Source organism: Gadus morhua, chromosome 12 (assembly GCF_902167405.1).
Source record: "Gadus morhua chromosome 12, gadMor3.0, whole genome shotgun sequence".
Lineage (NCBI taxonomy): Eukaryota > Metazoa > Chordata > Actinopteri > Gadiformes > Gadidae > Gadus > Gadus morhua.
In genome coordinates, this window is record NC_044059.1 from 3,987,975 (window position 1) to 4,012,272 (window position 24,298).

The 24,298-nt window shown below is 41.5% G+C and overlaps 1 protein-coding gene across 2 annotated transcripts in view; it reads left to right on the forward strand.

The window, feature by feature from the left end:
* The window catches only part of LOC115555954 (cytochrome P450 2J2), a 36,271-nt gene that overhangs the window by 2,174 nt on the left and 9,799 nt on the right, over positions 1-24,298 (forward strand). The window contains exons 3-9 of one of the 2 annotated variants that reach the window (XM_030373018.1): positions 2,616-2,765; positions 2,877-3,037; positions 3,436-3,612; positions 3,756-3,894; positions 5,829-6,016; positions 6,109-6,250; positions 8,631-11,106. In XM_030373018.1, the coding sequence (XP_030228878.1) occupies positions 2,616-2,765; positions 2,877-3,037; positions 3,436-3,612; positions 3,756-3,894; positions 5,829-6,016; positions 6,109-6,250; positions 8,631-8,806 (1,133 nt within the window). In that variant the 3' untranslated portion in view covers positions 8,807-11,106. Of the gene's footprint in view, positions 1-2,615; positions 2,766-2,876; positions 3,038-3,435; positions 3,613-3,755; positions 3,895-5,828; positions 6,017-6,108; positions 6,251-8,630; positions 11,107-24,298 lie in introns of those variants that run through there. The other variant, XM_030373017.1, reaches the window with a different exon arrangement.

The window sequence follows — 24,298 nt, forward strand, 5'->3', positions numbered from 1 at the left end:
GAAGCACTGAGAACTGTGTCAATTTTTTGTTTGTTTTTTCATTTTTGGAAACACATGGATTTTCATCAATACTGAAATTCAAGTAGTTTCACCGTAAAATGACATGTTTATAACGACTTTCGCCTCTAGGGCGCAGCCATGTTTTAAAAACGCAGGCGCTACGTCATCAGAATGGTTGGCTCTTTAAAATAAACATGTCGGATATTGGAAGAAGAACAGGGGGGTCCTTTGGTATTGCCCCTGGCTGTTCAAACAAATTTTATCGGTTAAAGGAGAGCGGTAGAATAGTTCATTTCCATGTAATTCCCGTCAAGAAGCCTGAAGTGCTCCGAAGATGGTTAGCTGCATTGAAACGCCTCAGCCCCCCAATGGGACCAGGGCAGAGAGTATGTAGCGACCACTTTATAGAGGCTGATTACATCGAAGAGGGAGCTTTTTCTGAAGATGGGAGATTTGTTCGCCGTCCCACCAATCGCCTGAAGCCAGATGCTGTGCCAACTATTTTTAATTTTAGTGGATATAGCGCTGGAGACACGGACATACCCGTCAGATCGGACCCGGGCGCTGCTCTTATGCGCAGCGAAAGAGCGCAGAAACGTGCTTGCCAGGCAGAGGAACGAGAGGTACACTTAGCTTCTACTACTAGAGAAACAGATAAATTATTACAAGTACACTCACTGTTTGAAGATTGTCTTGTTTGCAGACTAGCTCGCTCCATGCTCTTGATAATTTCTAATCCATCGCCAAAATAATCCATTGTTATCGGAAATAATCCATTTGCAAACACCGTCGGTTGCACTATTTTCGCATATTCACGTGCACACCCAAATGGCACGACAATTACTTGTATCATGAAATTAACGAACTGTAAGGCAGCGTGGAGCCCAGCTGCTGCACCCGTGTACTTTACTTTTCTTATCTTATTATATTATAATAATTATTATATATATATAAAAAATATAATATATAATGTGCAATTTATATACATATCTTACACTGCATTACTACAGGTTCATTTCATGGCAGCAGACACTCTCCATGTCAGTGGACATAGGGACACAAACCCCACACAAGCACCACCGATTGTTTCCTGTGCGCTCAGATACATCTCTCTCTCCTTCATCTATTTCTCCTCCATAGTCAGGCTCTGTTGGGGGCACTAAAACTCCGACTTCTCTTACTGGCTCAAAGCATAGGCAATTGGATGCCTGCCTTCATTGGTGGGTCTATCCCATTCGTCCATATCCATTTTGTTGAGGCAGTAAGCTACCTGTGAGGCAATGAGCCGCTATGTAAACAACATAGAATGTTAATACCAACCATTCTCGTGACGTCATCGTATTCTGAAAACAGAGATGGCGGCGCACAGGCTGAAAACATTGTAATTAATGCAACGTGTTTGTGCTTCATTCTGAATAACGGGACATATTTCCGACTTTATTTGTATTTATGGTATATTTAAATATTTAACTAGTGCTATAGACATGTTTTATTTGATTGCTTCCTTTCCACTTTAAAGAAAAAAAAAAAATATATATTTATTTATTTTAATTATTATTATTAAAAAAATTCACAGCACAATGCGGCAGCATAATCACTACTACTACCGATTTTTTTTTTTACTGTTTTGGCCATTTCCTCCCAGTGAAAATATGGTTACAGATTAGTTACAGAAAGCAGTGTTCGGAAATGGGATCAAGCAATAGTTTTTAAGCCTATGTTGTGAGTAATAGAGAAGAAAATATTTAAAATATTGTTGCAAATGGCCTGTATGCATCACCTTCACATGGTATTGCAAAGATGTACATGTCTTAAAGATATTGATGTGGATGGTTCCAACATTCTCATATATTCTCGTTTTTTACATTTCTCAGAGTGCAAATATGTTTTTGAAGGAGTTTCTGAAAATGGTGTTTTAAGATGGGACATATGTAGTTATAATTTGTAAACCCATGTTGCAAATATATCAACCAAAAAAACATGTAAAATGTTGATGCACGATTTTGGACAATATGGAAATAGTACAATTCCAGGTCTTCTGGAAATGTTTTTGGTCGCTGTGTCATAATTCAGCTTAATATTTAATATATTGTTGCTTAAGGCACACTCATTAACGAGAAAATGTCAAACTGGCACTAGATGTTGAAAAGGTTGCTGACCCCTGATCTACACCATTCCCAAAGTTTTCATATCGGCAAACACAAACACCGATAGCGATGTATCTGTGACAGGCCATCCGATATAACGGTCAGGCTGTAATCAATAGTCAGACACTCTCATTAAAGTGCTATGTCAAAGTACACAAGTCAGTTGATAAGATGTCTGTAGAAGAGATGATTGTTTTGTAAGCTTTTTGAAGATTGAGAAGAGCTTTACTATTCTATCTACTCTTTATCTGTATGATTATGGGTAAAGATACCAAATTTCTATATCTCTACATTCTAAGAAACCGAGTAGTAGCAAATATATACATGAATGGCTTTTTAACCATCAACCATCAAAGCTTTGTTTGTGGCTGCTCCCTGCTGTTCATAATAATAACAGTACAATAAATAACCGTAACCCTAGAGTTTAAACTATGAAACTAATAAATCACAATTTTTTATTTCCAATAGGTTTGGTGAGTTCTAATGGCTACCAATGGAGGCAGCAGAGGAGATTTGCCCTGCACACACTCAGAAACTTTGGTTTGGGTAAAGTTAGTCTGGAACCGTCCATCCAGCAGGAGTGCCAGTACCTGACTGAGGTCTTTGCTCAACAGGAAGGTAGGCTTACTGGAGTGCTTTCATAGAGTATTCAGTATAAGCTCAATACAAAGCAACTTAGGACGCCAGCCAACACCCATAGCTCTTCTAATAAGAATCTCATCGTCTTAGGAGCTCCCTTCGATCCTAAAATGGCACTGACCAAGGCGGTGTCCAATATCATCTGCTGTTTGGTGGTTGGGAAACGCTTTGAGTACACTGAGAAGAAGCATCAGACTATGATTGAGAACATGAATGACCTGTTTTACCTTTCAGGACAAACATGGGCGCAGGTAAGTCCTTTACCTATACAAGTCCAGTATTATTATTTGAAGTTATTGAATTTATATACATTTTGACTGTATACTAGCCTATATTGACCTCACCCATGGCCTACAGAATTGATCTTTCCAACAGTACCAGTCAATGAGATGTATATGTGATGCTGGAGGAGTTTGTATGCTGTGTTTATTCTATCTTGTGATCATCTTTCAGTTGTCATGATCTGTCATCAGAATTACCAGCATGTTGTCAATTCAGATGGGTACACAGATCATGTAATAGCCACTGGATGATTGACAACAATAGAGTACATATGCTATACCAGAATGGCCGTACATCAAATGGATGTATTGGACGCAGTTTTGAGTCGAAGGTTTCCTGTCTAAGCAGCCCTTTGTGTTCTCTGTAGGTGTTCAACATGTTTCCATGGCTGATGAGACATATGCCCGGACCTCACAAGAAGATATTTTCTTTGACGCGTTCAATTATATCCTTTAGTGAAGAGCAGATCAAAGAGCACAGAGTGGATCATGACCCCTCATCACCCAGAGACTATATCGACTGCTTTCTCACAGAAATGGACAAGGTACGTCTTTACCTGTGGTGGTTAATGTTTCACACAGCTGCCCTGCAGACAGTTTGATTTCCCACTATAAATTAAATGTTACATAAACTATTATTGATATCATTTTGGTGTTTCTCTGCTGTGCGTTCCTGTGTTCTTGGTAGAATGAGGATTCCAAATCGGCATTTGACATCGAGAACCTGTGTGTTTGTACACTGGACCTATTTGCTGCTGGGACTGAAACCACCAGCACCACGCTGCACTGGGGACTGCTATTCATGTCCTACTACCCTGACATACAAAGTAAGGGAGAATCTTTGCGTTGCATTCATTGTGTGACCATTAGGTGACCAGAGTTTGTTGAAGTTTAAATGAAAAATGAATCCATGTAATGAGGTTTAGATTGGGTTAGGGGGAATCTATTTAGGGTCATCAGATGGGAAGCTGCCTTAAAAAATCTCTGGAGGTCTCAATAGTTACTCCTGCCATCCCTTGTGTACTCCCTTTCCACTTTACCAATAGCAGTGGGAAGAGCTTTTCAACAAGTGGGTCTGTTAAAAGGGCCAGGGGGCACTTTTTATATCAATTGAATACAATGCGGATGATGCAGAATAGGTCAGAACACACAGGTGGCCAGTTTAGTTCACTTTATCTGAGGTTAAACCAAACCAAACAACCTACACGAAATTTAAATACTGAAATAAATTAAAAGTCAAGAACACACTAATGGAAGATAGATAAATATGGCATATAATTATGAAGGAAAGATGTTCCAATTAATGTAATACTGTGCCCCCGCTTTCAGGTGACTGGGCTGCAGAGCAATGGTCGAATGTCATGTTCAGCTTGTTCATAATGCTCTAATCGGGATTCAAGCTCTCAACCTAAGGTCACCTGTACAAGGCATTATCCCATTGTGCCACTTATAAACCTGAACTGCAGCCTCATTCACATGGTCAAAAGTTAGAGGTAGAGGTAGCTTGGTAGATTGGCTGTGATGATCTTGGTGGTTATGATCCAGGCCTTTGTCCAGGCTTTCTATATTACCGCTGGCCTTCTTGGTTGTCTTGGTATTCTGCTAGCACAAGGCAGCATTGTAACTTAATTTATACATTTATTCTATTTATTTTTTATCTTAACCAAATGCGCGTTTGACGCAAATTGCGCTTGATTGCGTTTTCAGTTCACTCTGAAAATGGCAGGGAAAAAATGCACAGCAAAACGAAAATATTTGCTAAATGAAAATATAGAGTGGGAGTGGGTTTATATTTCCATTTGAAAGTAATAGTAAGCCGTTCTGCCTTATATGCCCTCCGTCATTAGCGCATTTCAAGGTTTCAAATCTTCAGCGCCACTTCAGCTCACTCCATGCTAACATCGACCAGCAATTTCCAAAAGGGACTGAACTTTACTGTTTGTTAATCCCTTTGAAAAGTCAGGCAGAATAGCAGACACAGTTGTTCCAAAACTTTACGAAGCATTAGGAGACCGTAACACTTGCATCGTATGGGGTTGGCTGCCGCCTTGCATGGTTGACTCTGCCGTCAGTGCTTCAATGATTGTATTAACCGATGTAAGTCAGCTTTGGATAAAAGCGTCTGCTAAATGCCCTAATTGTAATTGTATCCACTGGCTTGGAACAAGCCATACAATGATGGGAAGTTTGTTTATAAATGCCTCATTGACGTTGTCGAAATCTTGTCTCCTCTAAACGACAAACTAAAACAAATGGTATCTGACGTCCAACTGTCCACCACACTGTTGAACACAGGATTTCAGACATTAATAATTGCAGTTGCTCTCTGATCTTCAAGCATACAAGTATTTTAGTGTCGCATTGTATGAGTCTTGTGACACACAAAACAAGCCTCAGTTGGCAATATTTGCACGTTCTGTGTCAAACGGTTGTGTCATCAAAGAAGAACTCCTTGATATTATGAGGCAGAACCTGGGGCATAGATGTGAAAGAAACCACGATGGCTGCATTTGTGAAGCAAATTACAGAGGTCTGAGGTGTGTGTGTGTGTGTGTGTGTGTGTGTGTGTGTGTGTGTGTGTGTGTGTGTGTGTGTGTGTGTGTGTGTGTGTGTGTGTGTGTGTGTGTGTGTGTGATGTGGCTCTCTGCAGTAACACAGTAAAAAAAATGGCTCTTTGACTGGATGGCCACCCCTGTTCTAAACGTTCCAATTAAATAACACTTAAACTGGCAGTGATATGTACTATTCTTTTATCATGCAGAAAAGGTCCAGGCTGAACTAGATACGGTAATTGGCACATCCAGGCAGCCCAGCTGGCCTGACAGAGAGAGCACTCCCTATATTAATGCCGTCATACAAGAGACTCAAAGGATGGGAAACATCTTACCGCTCAATCTTATCCGTGTAACTAACAAAGAAACCCACCTTGGAAAGTACACCATCCCAAAGGTAGAAACCCATTCCAAAGTCATTATAAGTCCGAACACACTTTTATTGAAAAAATCTCCTTATTGCCCTTATTACCCTAATTCCTCCAATAGGGTACCATGGTGATGGCCACCCTGAACTCGGTTCTTCATGATGAGTCTATGTGGGAAACGCCCGACTCCTTCAACCCTCAACACTTCCTGGATAAGAACGGCCAGGCTAGAAAGAGAGAGGCCTTCCTGCCCTTTTCAGCTGGTATGCATCTACTCCTATTGTAGCGTTGATGGGTCCGGAAATATTGAAGCATATATGTCGCAAAATTCAAACGGAAATGCAATTTGCAATTGACAATTCATTATGCAATTAAATAATGTAATTTTTAAATACGATTTTGTAAAATGTTTTGGAAAACGTATCAGCCAATCGCGTCTGGGCGGGAACTACGTCACTTCCTCGTCAGACTTGATCATCCACGACCTAGCAGCACTTGGCACTTTCTTTTCTATGCTTAGCATTGTGCCAGGTTTGATTGGGTTAACGTATATAGTAATAACGTGAAAATGGGGGAAAAGACGGTCGCGGAGCTGCTGCGGGAGGCTGCTGCAGCTCTAGATGAGCAGCGGGATGCAGAGTCCGAAACAGCGACTGACATGCCTGCACCGGATCGTACCGGAGAAGGGCACGCAAACCGCGTGTGCCACTTTTCTGCTCGTATAGGCTACTTTAGTGAAATAACTAGTCTAGGGGGTGTAGGGGTTGGCTTAGCGCAGTTTTCTTGTAACCGAAAGGTAGCTAGTTCGATCCCCAGCTGAGTGCTAATGTGTCCCTGAGCAAGACACTTAACCCTAACTGCTCCTGACGAGCTGGCTGCCGCCTTGCATGGTTGACTCTGCTGTCGTTGTGTTAACCGATGTAAGTCACTTTTGATAAAAGCGTCTGCTAAATGCACTAATTATAGTCTGGGGTGTTATCTCCCTTGGACGATCTGTAGGTATGCATTGTTGATCTGAATAAACGTTGTGTCTCAGAGTGATACTGCCTTGCGTCACATTGATTCTCGAGCTCGCTGCTTTGCTCAGGGACGATACAGAGCAAGAGACCACCACATCAGGCGACCGAAATGATAGCGAAAGAGGGAATAACGTATTTTTTGGCTGGGTTGTAGCCAGTGGAGGGAAACGCATAGGTTTTGAATAATGGTGTAATGGCCTCTTTTTGGAAACAAGGCAAATACCATGGTCTATAATAACATGGACCGTCGGGTCACAAGTTGATCTGGCTGCCTCCTGCGCTTAGGAAGTTGTGCTTTTCCTACTAGTCTGCAGATGATGACGTTTCTGTGGAATGGAATCTCATCTTGAAATATTTGCCCCAAAAAACTGTAGGCTATGAGTTTGAATCCCGTATTTATTAAAAAAAAAAAAACACATTTTCCATTTATTTTGGTTTAAAATGGTTCTATGTGACAAGTTTCCTCCAATTAGAATCCAAATACGAATGAGATGGGTATGTTTCTGAAATTTTATTGAAAACAAATCAAAGAGGCATTCGAAAGGACAGCCATATGTCTTTTCCCGATTTCCAACAGCTGCCGTAGCCACGACAACAAGCAACGTATTCGGCTGATGTTCACCAGTTAACACGGTCACTAGTCGACCTGAAACACCGGTTTGCGTGCCCTTCTCCGGTCTGATCCGGTGCAGGCATGTTAGTCGCTGTTTCGAACCCTGCATCCCGCTGCTCCTCTAGAGCTGCAGCGGCCTCCCGCAAGCAACTCCGCGACCGTCTTTTCCGCCATTTTCACGTTATTACTATATACGTCAAACCTGGCACACTGCTAGGCATAGAAAAGAAAGTGCCAACTATCAAGTAGGCTACTAGGTCATGGATGATCTGGTCTGACGAGGAAGTGACGTAGTTCCCGCCCAGACGCAATTGACTGATACGTTTTGCAAAATCTTTTGCAAAGCGTTTTGCATAATCTTTTGCAAAGCGTTTTGCGGATTGAAATGTATTTTGAATTTGGCAACACAGGGAGCGTGGCATAGTGCATTGCAATCTCGGGGACGCTATAGCTTTTCAATTTGAATAAAGGTACTCAAAAAAATTGAAAAAATGTATTCCATTTTTATTGTTATAACTTGCAAATTTTATTGAGGTTTTCATTGTTACTTCTCATATTAAAATGCACTTTGAATAACGTATTTACAAATTGCATAATGAATTGTCAATTGCATAATGTGATGACTTATTGAATTGCAAATTGCATTTCCATTTGAATTTTGCTACATATATGCTTAGGCAAGCAGTAGTGGTGGGGAAAATCATCAATTTTGGCAGGGTGCTTTAAAGTCACTGTGATGTGTGGGTGGTTTGTTTAATGGTGGTAGGAGTTTCCTACAATGTTTGTATCATTTGAATACCTGCTTGTATTGTCATATTAATCCACATATTAAGCAGTGTTGATTCGGAATCTTTACAGACCCTTTTATTTGTTACATTTTATTACTGCTGCAACGTTTGTTTGGGTCAATTCTGTTTGTGTGTGTGTGTGTGTGTGTGTGTGTGTGTGTGTGTGTGTGTGTGTGTGTGTGTGTGTGTGTGTGTGTGTGTGTGTGTGTGTGTGTCCTCATAGGGAAGCGGGTGTGTCTTGGGGAACAGCTGGCCAGGATGGAGCTGTATCTTTTCTTCACCTCCCTCCTTCAGAGGTTTTCTTTCTCTGCCCCCCCTGGAGAAAAGCTCAGTCTGGACTACATATTAGGCGCCACGCACTGTCCCAAGCCCTTTCGCCTTTGTGCCACACCACGTTGAAGACGATATCCTTCCCTATGATTAAACCTCTAGCATCATAGCCAATATGTTATAATCAATTGCGTGCTGCCATTTTGAGAACACGATGTGAGCCTGAGAGACTTTTACTAATTGTGTTGTAAAGGTCTAATGAATGAATGATGAATATATTTCCGTGCTAATTTCCAGAATGTTAATGCGCGGTGATGATACGCTCACATTTTCTTCAGTAGTTATTTTTACGTTTTTTGCAGTGTAACATTATTAAATAAGCCAAATAAGGTAACAAAATTGACTTGGAAGATGTTAATAATTACATTTAACCTGAAGTGTGATTGTAGAAATGTGTTAACAAGTTGACCTTTTTAGTAAAATGACCTTATTCTCATCGATACAATTTTTTCTCTCCAAAAAGCCTATATATTCCTTAAATAAAATGTTTAGATTGATAAAACAAAAAATACACACAAATCCGTCACACTTGTTGTCACTTGTTCTTCTTATCTAAACAGTCTGTAACAGACTGTAGACAGTGATTATTATAGGGTTCAAAAGTAAAAAGTATAGTACATGATTAAAGTTTTATTCTGGCGAAAATTGAACCCAGGGTCATTGTGTTGCCAAATGAAACCCATCAAATAAGCCATCAAGAAACCTTCTTCATGGAAAATCGAGTATTAGAGATTGCCCGGCGCAATGTTTGGCTTCCATGTCATTGGCTTGGGGCAGTAAGTTTCGCTTCCAAATCGGCATCTTTGAGCCACTAATATTGCTAAAAAATAGCACCAAACCTACCACCACCGGACTGCCGGCAGTCTGGCCGCCGGCCTGCCATCGAGCTACTCCCGCCGGACTGCAGCCGAAGCTTCAGCGGCAGTCCGGCAGCTCAGCTCCCGGAGTACAATCCCTTTCACCTCCATGTCGCGGTTCATGGACTTCAGAGAGTCAAGGCCAAAGCTCCTTTCCTCCAATTCTTCTCAACCATGGCCGAGATATCCCCCACTACGACTCTTTACTTGTTGCGGAAGTACCAGAGACGTCAGACCATAGGCGTAATTTACGGGGGGGTTAGAGGGGTTATAACCCCCTCAATAATCAGATCCAGCTAATATAACCCCCTCAATATCATCACACATAATTCAGATGAACAAAAAAATGAAATATTCTGAATTAATACCTTGTTTGTTTTCTTTATTAATTTAATTTGTCAGCAAGATAGTATCATGTTTTGATAATCTGTAATGTACCCCCCCCCCCCCCAGCCCACCGACTACTTGGTATTACCCAAACTATTTCGCAAGGTCGCTGGGATGAATAGTAAGAGAAGACTAATGCTAACTGTACATGAATGGATATGAAAAGGACACTGAAAGGCAGCCAGGGCCAGACAACAATTTTTAATTGTTGGTCGTCAAAGGAGCCAAAAGCCAAAAGGAGTAAAAATCCTGACGATAAGGAGGTAAATACCCGTATTGTTAAGTTAGGTGTTATCATCCACTCTATATTTTTTCACTACCTGAATAGTTTACGCCTCCATTTAAAGTGGAGAGGGACCTTCACTTTCCCCATACAAACCCTCAGAATAAAGAGGTATCAGTGGAGAAACAAAATAATTTTCGATTGAGAGCATAATTTCACATTCAAACAGTATCGTTGGTGTGCTATGTGCAGTAAAACCAGACGATCTGAATAATTCCTGATTCATGCCAGATATTTATTTCCCGCTTTGTAAGAGCTAGCTAGCTAACTATGTGAACTTTATATGATTGCTACGTTGTAATGGCAGCGATAGACGTCCTCAAACTAAGATTCTAGAGCCCACTGCCTCAAACGTACTCGGTTACGGGTGGGTAAAATGCAATGTGAGTACAGAGACCAAATTGCTGTTTGCTCCCATACAGTCACAGTTTTTTGGGGGAATGCATTAATTTACTTAGAGATGTCATCCATTGACAGCTAGTTCCTGTGGGCTAGTTCAGAGGTTACAGCACTCCTTTTGAGCGTGCACTCCTGTACTGTACACACACATACACACACACACAACGGTTAATGACGGTGCATGTGAGTGTGGACCTCTTAACTAAGAAGTCAATTTGTGCACAGTTCATTTCTTTTACACCAAGACGCAAACAGGTGTTTGGTGCTTTTATGTGAAATGCTTTTATACTTCTTTTGTATTTACCTGCTTTTGTTTAGATGTTGATAGTTTGAGCTGGTGATGCCCGACAATATGTTTATTGAATTGTGCATTTGTATTGAATTGTGTGAATTTGCTGGATGTAGGTGTCAATAATACAGTGATGCAATTGATTAATCTTTAAGTTCTTGCGTGTTTTTTTCATAAGATAGACACACACAAAATCAATTAAGTGGAAGCTGCCACTGCTGACTAATGCTTAAACACTGAATTTTACTACTGTGTCATTATGGCATAAATAGTCAAAAAGAAGCCAAAATCAGTAAAGGTATCGCAATGTATTTCTAATACAGGAACGTCAAATTGGCATGTTACCTTTTACACAAGAAGATGATTGATTAAATAAATAAATAAATATGCCGCGAGTTTAACCCCCCCAATGGTAGACCCAAAGTTACAACCTTGCGTCAGACGCAGTCTTTATGATTCATAATGTCATCCGAGGCGCACATAGCTTTTGGCCGTGATATTAGATATAGCCTAATATTATATAAATACCAATATATAATAATATTATTATTATATTATATTATATTATATTGATATAGAGCTCCAGGAGTCCGCAAATGGCAACAATCCCTTCTCCATGCTGTGGTTCAGTCTGACAGCTCATTGGTCAATGGGCAGCAGCTCATTTGCGTTAAAGCTAAAGACACCAGAAACAGCGCATTCTGAAGGGACTGAAACAGAGATGAATAGCGGTAGGCGAGATTTATTTTCCTAAAAGCTATTTCCAGCAAACAGCTTCAAAAGGATGTTTTCTGGAACTCAAATACTATGTTTACTTGTTGGGAAAACACTATAATTTGTCTCCTTGAAAAAGACAGTTTTACAAGTATTACCGGTAGCTCCGTGTTTACAAGAAGTCCACACAAGTCAATTACCGAATGCGCCGGAGTTCAGTTCAAGGAGGAACGTTTTGGAATTAATAATTATATTTATAAATAATATATAGCAAGTGTTGACACGTAAATGAAAGGACTTGCATATGTAAGTTGCAGTTACAAAATATTTGTTCGCTACAATCAAGCATGGCACGTTGTTTACAGAAGACACTGCACACGTGACGTGATTGACGCATAGAGTCAAGAGAGAGAGATGGTTCGTGTTTTCCCTGGCTGCGGAAAAAAAAAGAAACACCCCAGAAACTTTCCATAGCCATTGCGGTAAAATGACCGATCTCTTGTAGACCAGTGGCTTAATGTTTTGAATACGGACATTGAGATGCCAGTCGAGATGCTGGTGGAGATAGGACCACCGTGTCTGCAGTGCTAATTTCGATAAGGACGACTTCATCATTCCTCAAAGAGCTGCTGATCCAAAGAACCCAAAGAAAGTGTCATTCTAGAAGAATGCTATTCCACGAGTGCAGCAAGTGGCTACGGATAGACTTGAAGTAAAGTTGTTTGATTATTTGTAGTAGTGTTATATATTGTTCACAATTGTAGTGGGGGAGGATGCTTCACGAAACAAAGTTATAAGTCCTAGAAGCCCTAACTTCATTCGAGAAAGTGAAAGATTATCTTGTAAGTTGTCTAGGTAGGCTATCCTCGATTTATTGTGTATAAGGAATTGTGGGAATTTCCGGACCACGTCAATCGTTTTCTGTGTCAACCGTGTAATAAAGAGCAGTGTTGGGAGCGTTACTTTAAAAAAGTAATTAGTTATAGTTACTCACTACTTGTTCCAAAAAGTAACTGAGTTAGTAACTGAATTACTCTATAATAAAAGTAACTCGTTACCAGGAAAGGTAACTTTTTGCGTTACTTTAAAAAAAGAAAAAAATTGCTATAGGTGAAAGATTTGGATTTTTCTGAGAAGTTTTCACTTGGCCTTAATGTGTTAAATGGTTGAACTGCCCATTCAAGGCCCTGATATGCTTCCAACTGAGGCCCCGTCCACACTAACCCGGGTAAATCTACAAATGCATCAATATTCATCCGTTTAGTCCTTCCGTCCAAACTAAAACGGAGAATTCCGACACTGAAAACGATGCTTTTCGAAAACGATTGCTGAGGTGGATAAATGTGAAAACGCTGGGTTCGCGTTGTAGTGTGGACACAGACGGAGGCTTTCAGAAACGATGACGTTCGATTGCCATGACACTGCCACAAGCTTGCGCTAGAGACCGAGAAGCTCATCAAAAGAATGGCAGGGGAAATGCAAATGAGGATCTCTCTGTACATCGTACTAATTTATCTCCAGAAACAACTCGACATATTGAGTCATACATATTTGTTGCACCAACGCCGAGCGCTGTACTTAATGTTCTTAAGTGATAGTAAAAAAAAACGAAAGACGACAGTTCGAACCGTCGCCTACTTCGAGCGGCGTTTCTGGACAAGACCGGGTCGAAAATGATTAACCAGCTGATCAACTGTAAATATCATCTGATCGCGCGCCTGTAATCTAAACAGAGAGGCGTGGCGGAGTAACGTAACCATGACAACTGTTTATCAAAATAATTTCAGTGTGGAACGTGGATGCAAAACATTCAGAAACCGATATGAAAACGATAGTGCGGACGGAGATCATTTTCATTGCGCATGTGCGTTTTTACATTTACCCGGGTTAGTGTGGATGGGGCCTGGATTTCAATTTGCTTGGTTGCAAAGGCTGTGGAACATCTGCCAGATACTACAGAAAATGCCAACTTTTCATCGGATTGCTCCGGACTCGCCATTTCTGCTGCTTCATCGAATCGGTTTGGTGCGTGCGTTTGCGTGTGTGTGGCGCACGTGTCCTGGCTTGTGTGTAAAAACACTGGCTCCGATTGGCTAACATGAAACATGACTCTGCCTTAGCCAATCATAATCGCTTATCTCGTTGTTAATCCACCCGGTCTCCTCACTAGCAGTTTGTGTTAGGAGCCAGGGGTGCGTTCGGATTACGCAGTTTATTCAATCAATTCATAGTAACGCACTGCATTTTTCGTACAGTAACGGTAACGGCGTTACGTAACGCCGTTCTTTTAAACTGCGTTATTACCAACACTGATAAAGAGTCATCCGAACGTTTAACAATTGTGGTCATATATGGTATGGTAATATAAAGATGATGTTATGTAAAACTGCTCTTAATAAAAAAAAATCCAACACGAAATATCTGGGCTAGAGGTTATGTGTGTCCTATTGTAATTGACGTTGCATAAATAAGTTTTCTTTCATTATGCACACTTAATAATCAATACTTCAATTTCGTGTAATAAATAAATAGATAATAATTCATGTTGGGTGAAATGGTTCAAATGTATCTTATAATGTATCTTAACCCATGTGTAATGTGTAATTAGAATGTGTTAATGTTAGTTCATGAACTCGTTCATATTTTGGGCGAACGTGAACTGAACTTACTGTATTACTGCCTGATGAATGTAACTGTGAACTCGTTCATTCTGGTGTCTGTGAACGGCACGCTCACTCGGTTTAACTTTATTCAATAGGGGGATTATTTGTTTATCAACACGGCGGATGCGTGCGCAGAATGATCGCAAAAAGAAAATTTGTTTGACCGGTTGCCATGGTTATCTCCGTCTGGCTCATTTGCAGTTGCGGTGTTGTCAGTTTACTGTTGTATTAAACTGTATCAGAAAATGCGGTTATATGCTATAGACCAGTCATACTCAAGTAGCGGCCCGCGGGCCTTTTGTGGCCCGCGGGGTGTCTATTAATGGCCCTCGAGCTGTTTCGAAAAGTTTTTTTAATTATAAAAAAAATAATAATAAAAAAAAAAAAATCATGCTGGGCGCTCTTATTTTGAAACCGCGCGCCGCGATCTCAATACGAGGCTGGGGGTTGCAACGATAAACAGATTGCACTCCAGCCCACAGACCGCTCCCGCCCTCCCAAACTCGAGGCAGACAGTCCATCTCAGCAGCAGTCAAGGCCGATTTAGGGTCGTTTTAGACGCAGAGACGTAAGCACGTAATTTACACAAGGGACTTGCTTTAGACAAGTTTTGATTTACGGTTCCTTTAAGGTTCCTTAAGGATTGCGCGTGTTGCAAGGGGATTCTCCGCCAGAACAGTAGGGGGAGCAACGAACGAATCTGTGGGCGTGGAAGTGGAAATCGCTGGCTTGTTTATATTTATAATTATCATAATTCGTTCTTGTGTTTTCTTCTTCTCCTTCTTCAAAATTCTTCATTCGCTTCTGTCACGGCCTTTTAAAAATGGCGCTATTATGCTGTAAAACCGGAAATGTGAGATTCATGAAAGGATGTGGTTAGCTGGCCAATCACAGTCTTTGCGAGCTGCGTAGGGCCGTAGTGTTTTAGTCGCATAGTCAGGAATTTTGGCCGACGCACTTAAGCACGTAAGGGGGGATATTTTACCGCGCAAGGGGGGTTATGTATCTTACGTGCTTACGCGTTACGTCTAAAACAGAGCATATATCGGCCTCAGTCACACGTATACCGACCGGCCCCTTGAGTCACTGAAAAAAAAATGTGTGGCCCCTCATCATTTCTACTTGAGTACCCCTGCTATAGACCCTATAGTATCTGTGGTATTAAGAGGCTGGGACGAATTTCGAATTATAAATATGTACACTTTATGTTGAAAGTATAGACCGTCGCGATTCCCATTGAAACTATTAGCGCAGTGATTATTCTTCAAAACGAGAGCTGGTAAATTTTGAAAAATGAATTAAACAGCAATCAGACAAAGCGGTTATATGCTATAGACGAATTTCAAATTATAAACATGTACAATCCATAACGTCTCTCTGGCTCGATCAGCGGACTAGAATACCTCCTAGAAGCATTGCTTGTTGGCCGGAAACAGAAAGGGGGGCTGTTTACGTTTGGTTGTAGTCTTTTCACTCGGTTCTCCGTCTCAACAGTAGGGCTAGAACCGAGCAAAAAGACTACAACCAAACGTTAACACCCCCCTTTCTGTTTCCAGCCAACGAGCAATGAGTCTTCCAACAGAAATCAATGGGATTTACAAAATGCGCTAAATGTGCAATAAAACACGATAGAAACTGTATTTCGCTACGATACTTGATTCAACCACTCTATTTCATCCTAGACGAACCAGAAAGGGGGCTCAATGTTCAAAATACCGGAAAAAATAATAGCTCACAGCAACATATTGAAAAAAAGAACTATGAACTAGTTCATTTTTGGAGCTGTGAACTTAGTTCCAAATTTTGAATTATGAACGTTCAACTGAACTTTGAACTAGTTCACGTAGAAAGTGAACTTTCCCAACACTGCCTACCAGTCCAGAACAGCTTCCTCCCAACCATATATTTACAATGAAATCTTCGGTTATTCTTCCAACAGAAATCAATGGATTTAAAAAATGCCAAATAAAACACGACAGAAACTTTATTTCGCTACGATACTTGATTTAGAACATCATCGAACACCACTAACCACTCGATGGGTTTCACATTTCTGAAAACGAATGTTTAGGGTTGTTTTAAGGACAGGGTTGTGCATACACGTGGCCCCCATTTTGAAGCAGGCTGGGGCGATTCTAAGGGTGGGTTGCACCAACGTGAGGTGCGTTCAGAATCGCAAACATAGGCGAACGTTCGCGAACGATTTTAAACATTTTCCATTAAACGAACATAAGCAAGCAAACGTTTACGAACATAGGCAAACTGTCTGAAGAGGTAGTTCTCCACAAACGGAGATGGATCGCGGTGCTCTCTTCGGCTACGTGACATTCGTTGCCATGGCATTAAACTAAACTATATTGAAATAATTTACTCCTTTCCTACACAGAAAGCAATAGATAAAACGTTTCATATAGCCTATCTACACCCTTACTTCAACTGTTGTCTTTTTAATCCTAAAATGCGATTTGAACGTTATATCTCAGTAAGTGGGTACAACTTCGTTTTTTTTAATATAATATTAACTATACAGGCTAAATTGATCTGTTAAGGGGTAGGACCAGATACGTTTTTTACTTCCTCCTTCCCCCTTTCAAGCATGTGGCAAGTGTCTGTTATTTGCTTTTGTTTTATTTATTCATTTTCTATTTTAACTTTTTTTATTGCTTACATGTTCTAAATAAAGAAATCAAATCTATTCTCTACAGGCAAAATGGCGAGAAGGAGGGCAACCCCTCAGCATATTGCAGAACAACATGCCATCAGTGCCACAGACCAGACTGCCATGTTAGAGGTGAAATACATAAACTCCACCAAAGGCAAGTGTGTCTCTGTAGTGTTAATTGCACTTAGTACTAAAGATATCTGCTTTTGATATTTCATAGTGTCTTAGTACTATTACGTTAAATTATGTGTCATAGGTGAATTCAGAGTTTGTTTTATTCCCTGCACTATGTTGCCAACATGGGCAATACATTTGTTTACTAAAGGTGCCATGACATGCCACCAGGGCCCTGTACCACGAAGCTCGCTTAGAGGGTTAGCGAGGTATGTTGAGTTCCAAGCCTAGGTTAGTTGTACCACGAAAGTCGATCTCTTTTAGCGTCGCTGTATCACCATGGTGACTTATGCTCGCACCCAAACCTGGTCGGGAGCAGTTTTTCGGCTTAGTCTAGCCGGAGATCGGCTACTTAAATCGGCGTGCGCAGCCTCCTAGCCCCTCCTCTGACAATGGCGTCACCATTTGTGGGTGTTCCCGTGGACCCCGGTGCACTTCTCGTACAGGCGTCTCTACGGAGACAAGGGTTTTACGGGACAGAACCGATCCCTTGGCATTGTCTGACGATATTCAGATTTCAGACTTTATTGTCATTGTGCAAACAACGAAATTGGGGTTCTTCATGAGAGATACAGATTCTCATCAGAGGGTGTTCGTTATTTGATCGTCCTTTTGGACCTTATGTAGACAATGATTACTGTTGCGCATTGTGTCTCAGTGACCGAGTGCTAGAGTGCAGGTAGCGCGTCAGTCTTGAGTTTCTGCGCGGGGGGTTCGACTCCCAATAACGTGAATTTATGTGAAGCTTAAAAAGTCCTAATTCTCGTCATGCATATGGAATACTTATTCACTAAAGCTTATGGAATTATATTTTTGTGCTTATTTCGAACTTGAACCAATATTTTCAAGGCCGTGCTGGCACCACATCTATGGGGGTAAAATGCATGATGATAGACCGGCGAATTTGAACCCCGGTCGCTGGCGTTCGGGTCTTATACTAATCCACTACGCTACAGCCGCTACCTCTCAGCGGTCCAAAACATGCGATACATTTCTTAAATAGGGTGTATTTAAAGTGAATTCCCTAAATTATAGAATAAGGCAGGATGGACGTTGCTTATGGATTTTTAAATCATCATCATTCTATTTGGATTAATGGCGAACAATTCTGCATTTGACATAGTTTTTTTACAGACAATATGCAGAATCTTTTCACTTATACTCATATAGACTGCTTGATCTATCGTAAAGGTGAGAAAAATGACGCAAAAAACGCCCCTTTCACGTGAACGCGCACTGAACCTAAGGCGGAAAACCTGGTTCAACTAATTGAATCTAAAGTGAGCTTCGTGGTACCATTTAACTCTGATTGCGAGTTGCGGCTCTATCGAGCCAGGTTTTCCCAAGAAAGCCTGGGTATGTTCAGCGAGCTTCGTGGTATAGGGCACTGGTGTGCTGTGATTAGCCGTTGCAAGCCGTTTTGGAAATCTGCCCCATATGACATCATATGGGGCAGGAAGTGGGCGTGCGTCCACCTAGATGTGTGCTGGATAAATCAGTCCACCAGCCTACAAAGTGGACTGAAGCAAATGTTGCTCATCTATCCGTCACACATCTAGGTGGACACATCTAAGGGGCCGATTTCCAAAACGGCTTGTAACGGCTAATCACACCACACCTGGTAGCATGTCATGGCACCTTTTACTAACTCTTACTTCTGTCAACAGGCAGGGGTGTGTTTGCTCTGTCCCCTTTTGAAAAGGGGGATTTTGTAGTTGAATACAGAGGAGAAATTATTGACTTTAAGGAATCAGAGAGAAGGAGGAGGATTTATCATTCCAAATGCTTGGTGTTCGTGTTTGACTTCATGTGGCATGGCATAAAATGGTGGTAAGCATTTACTGTATGGTGGCTGGTAGCTTGCAATGTTCAGTACATAATCTTGGCCTAATTGTCCTGCTTGACTAAGCCATTAGCGTGATTCTTTTTGTCTCCTTTGAAGCGTTGATGCTGCGTTGGAAGATGACTCATTTGGAAGACTGGTCAATGATGATCATGTCCATCCTACCAGCAGGATGAAAAGAATTATAGTTGGTGGAAAACCACACCTCTGTCTGTTTGCTGCGAGAGACATAAACAGAGGAGAGGAAATAACATATGACTATGGAGATAGCAGTTGGCCATGGAGAGAAAAGGTTTGTCAGTGACTATATGCCTCTGTATAGTATGCTTTATCTAATATATACGTCAACATCTTTCGACTAACTGCTGCCCTTTTGACCAGGTGACCCTTGTAAAGGAAGGTTTAGATGTTAACCTTTTTTCTGGGTTAAATGAAGGTGAAAAAAGAGACAAGGCATTCTGTTCAAGCAAACACAATAATAAATCTGATCACTAGCATAGTTGTGATTACCATATGATATTCACATTGTGGAAAGGAAGCCATTTTATATATTTATATATAAGCCTCATTTTGGTCTCATACCAGTAGAAGACGAATGCAACTGTATAGCTGTTGTGTAGACTATATGCTTGTAATCAAAATAGTGACTGCTACAGACAAATTCAGAATAACTGATTCAAATTCATATTTTAGGGTGGTGGTGGCGATTCTCATGACATATCCGTGGACAATGGTATCTTGCCATGCAGCTCCAACCCAGTGATGCAAGAAGAAGAGGTTTCACCCTCCAGCTTGAAGGTAAAGGATTGTGGATGGATGGATTGTGTTTTAGATACTTGTCAATGTGTTTGTGATAAGGAGCCATGCAAACATACACACTTACTAGGTGTAATGAGGTTCAAGTCCATGTCATAGAGTTTTGCCAGTTGTGAGGATTTTCATTTGTGAGGATTCGTGTGCTCAGATACGGTTCTTGCTTATACAAACTGGCTTGAAATGGCATGCTAGATACTAGAATACGCACTGATCCAGGATCAGGATTTTACTGAGAACCAATAAGCACAGCCTGTTGTTGAAAGAGGAGGGTGTTACAAAAATATCAGACCAACCTGGCGGACATCTTGATGATGGAAACAGAATATCATATGCTTGTTTTAAAAGCTCCTGAATAGAAAAATGGAATAGCTGTACAAATGTCCCACAAACTTAGTTGGGACATAAATATTGCTGCAGTTGTTAGTTTAAAACCACTTGAATATTCTTAGCTGACTGGTCAGACCAATGGGTTGCATTTTGTCATTTGATATTGTAGGGAGGCTTACATGGCAGATGAAGGCTACATGAAGTGGCATAATGCAATGAATAAAACTTCACTAAACAGAAGTTAGACTGTCACCCAGGCAAAACTTAAGCTACACAAAACCAACAAAATCAGCTCACTACATGAGAAATTACATGTTGAACCGACATAATGTGTTGTCATTTACCATAGTTTGACTAACACTGATCCTGTTCCTGGTTCAGTGTGTGCTCTGGTCTGTAGTATGCCATTTCAGAAACGGTGTCTCTGGTGCAGCCTTGTGGGACACCTGTACCCAGCTCCCACTCAAAATTACTGATAATACAGCGGACACACACTGTCCACTGTGCTATCCGTACCCAGTTTCCACTCAAAGTTACGGATAACTTTGAGTGGGAGCTGGGTACGGATACCCCATAAGGCTGCACCTGAGATGGTGTGTGTCAGCTGTATTATTGGTAACTTTGCCTGGGAAAAGGTTAGGTATGAATACCTCACAAGGCTATACCTGATACAGTGTGTGTGTGTCCTGTTTTATCAGTAACTTTGAGTGGGAGCTGGGTATGGCTATCCCACAAGGCTCCACCTGAGACAGTAGCCTACTAGCTGTGACTTGAGATAATCTGTATGTTGATGTTCTCTTCAGGGTTATATTTCCGCTAAAACAGTCGGTTGGTTATTACTCAATGTGCTTGACTGATGATTGCTAAAATTAGTTGCTGACTGGCCGTTGGTCTCACACCAGTAGAAGACGCATGCAACTGTATAGCTGTTGTGTAGACTATATGCTGGTAATCAAAATGGTGACTGCTACACAGACAAATTCTGAATAACTGATTCAAATTCATATTTTAGGGTGGTGGTGGCGATTCTCATGACATATCCGTGGACAATAGTATCTTGCCATGCAGCTCCAAACCAGTGATGTAAGAAGAAGAGGTTTCACCCTCCAGCTTGCAGGTAAAGGATTGTGGATGGATGGATTGTGTTTTAGATACTTGTCAATGTGTTTGTGATAAGGAGCCATGCAAACATACACACTTACTAGGTGTAATGAGGTTCAAGTCCATGTCATAGAGTAATGCCAGTTGTGAGGACTTTCATTTGTGAGGATTCGTGTGCTCAGATACGGTTCTTGCTTATACACACTGGCTTGAAATGGCATGCTAGATACTAGAATCCGCACTGACCCAGGATCAGGATTTTACTGAGAACCAATCAGCACAGCCTGTTGTTGAGAGAGGAGGGAGTTACAAAAATATCAGACCAACCTGGCAGACATCTTGATGATGGAAACAGAATATCGTATGCTTGTTTTAAAAGCTCCTGAATAAAAAAATGGAATAGCTTGTACAAATGTCCCACAAACTTAGTTGGGACATAAATATTGCTGCAGTTGTTAGTTTAAGCCACTTGAATATTCTTAGCTAACTGGTCAGACCAATGGGTTGCATTTTGTCATTTGATATTGTAAGGAGGCTTGCATGGCAGATGAAGGCTACATGAAGTGGCATAATGCAATGAATAAAACACACTGTCTCAGGTGCAGCCTTGTGGGGTATCCGTACCCAGCTTCCACTCAAAGTTATGGATAACTTTGAGTGGGAGCTGGGTACGGATACCACATAAGGCTGCACCTGAGACAGTGTGTCAGCTGTATTATTGGTGACTTTGCGTGGGAAAAGGTTGGGTATGAATACCTCAGAAGGCTGCACCTGAGACACTGTCAGCTGTATTATCAGTAACTTTGAGTGGGAGCTGGGTACGGGTATCTCAACGATAATACAGCGACACACTGTCTCAGGTGCAGCCTTGTGGGGCATCGGTACCCAGCTCCCTCTCAAAGTTACCAATCACTTTGAGTGGGAGCAGAGTATGGATACCCCACAAGGCTGAACCTGAGACAGTGTGTCGCTGTATTATCAGTAACTTGGAGTGGGAGCTGGGTACGGGTATCCCACTGATAATACAGTGGACACACACTGTCTCAGGTGCAGCCTTGTGGAGTATCCGTACCCAGCTCACCCAGCTTTCACTCAAAGTTACTGATAATACAACTGACACACACCGTCTCAGGTGCAGCATTGTGGGGTATTCATACCTAACCTGCTTTCACTCATAGTTACTGATAATACAACTGACACACACCGTCTCAGGTGCAGCATTGTGGGGTATTCATACCTAACCTGCTTTCACTCAAAGTTACTGATAATACAACTGACACACACCGTCTCAGGTGCAGCATTGTGGGGTATCCATACCTTACCTGCTTTCACTCAAAGTTACTGATAATACAACTGACACACACCGTCTCAGGTGCAGCATTGTGGGGTATTCATACCTAACCTGCTTTCACTCAAAGTCACTGATAATACAACTGACACACACCGTCTCAGGTGCAGCATTGTGGGGTATTCATACCTAACCTGCTTTCAGTCAAAGTTACTGATAATACAACTGACACACACGGTCTCCGGTGCAGCCTTGTGGGGTATCCATACCCAGCTGCCACTTAAAGCTGCCTCCCTTCTTCTGTCCTCTCACCATCTTCAGGCTACGCCTCACAAGAGCTGTACAGTGTGTATGCTATGACCAGGAGGAGAGTGAGGATATTGAATATTAGCTAACTGGTCAGACCAATGGTTTGCATTCTGTCATTTGATATTATAGGGAGGCTTGCATGGCAGATGAAGGCTACATGAAGTGGCATAATGCAATGAATAAAACTTCACTAAATAGAAGTTAGACTGTCACCCAGGCAAAACTTAAGCTACACAAAACCAACAAAATCAGCTCACTACATGAGAAATTACATGTTGAACCGACATAATGTGTTGTCATTTACCATAGTTTGACTAACACTGATCCTGTTCCTGGGTCAGTGTGTGCTCTGGTCTGTAGTATGCCATTTCAGAAACGGTGTCTCTGGTGCAGCCTTGTGGGACACCTGTACCCAGCTCCCACTCAAAATTACTGATAATACAGCGGACACACACTGTCCACTTTGCTATCCGTACCCAGTTTCCACTCAAAGTTACGGATAACTTTGAGTGGGAGCTGGGTACGGATACCCCATAAGGCTGCACCTGAGATGGTGTGTGTCAGCTGTATTATTGGTAACTTTGCGTGGGAAAAGGTTTGGTATGAATACCTCACAAGGCTATACCTGATACAGTGTGTGTGTGTCCTGTTTTATCCGTAACTTTGAGTGGGAGCTGGGTACGGCTATCCCACAAGGCTCCACCTGAGACAGTAGCCTACTAGCTGTGACTTGAGATAATCTGTATGTTGATGTTCTCTTCAGGGTTGTATTTCCGCTAAAACAGTCGGTTGGTTATTACTCAATGTGCTTGACTGATGATTGCTAAAATTAGTTGCTGACTGGCCGTTGGTCTCATACCAGTAGAAGACGCATGCAACTGTATAGCTGTTGTGTAGACTATATGCTGGTAATCAAAATGGTGACTGCTACACAGACAAATTCTGAATAACTGATTCAAATTCATATTTTAGGGTGGTGGTGGCGATTCTCATGACATATCCGTGGACAATAGTATCTTGCCATGCAGCTCCAACCCAGTGATGCAAGAAGAAGAGGTTTCACCCTCCAGCTTGCAGGTAAAGGATTGAGGATGGATGGATTGTGTTTTAGATACTTGTCAATGTGTTTGTGATAAGGAGCCATGCAAACATACACACTTACTAGGTGTAATGAGGTTCAAGTCCATGTCATAGAGTAATGCCAGTTGTGAGGATTTTCATTTGTGAGGATTCGTGTGCTCAGATACGGTTCTTGCTTATACACACTGGCTTGAAATGGCATGCTAGATACTAGAATACGCACTGACCCAGGATCAGGATTTTACTGAGAACCAATCAGCACAGCCTGTTGTTGAGAGAGAAGGGAGTTACAAAAATATCAGACCAACTTGGCAGACATCTTGATGGAAACAGAATATCATATGCTTGTTTTAAAAGCTCCTGAATAAA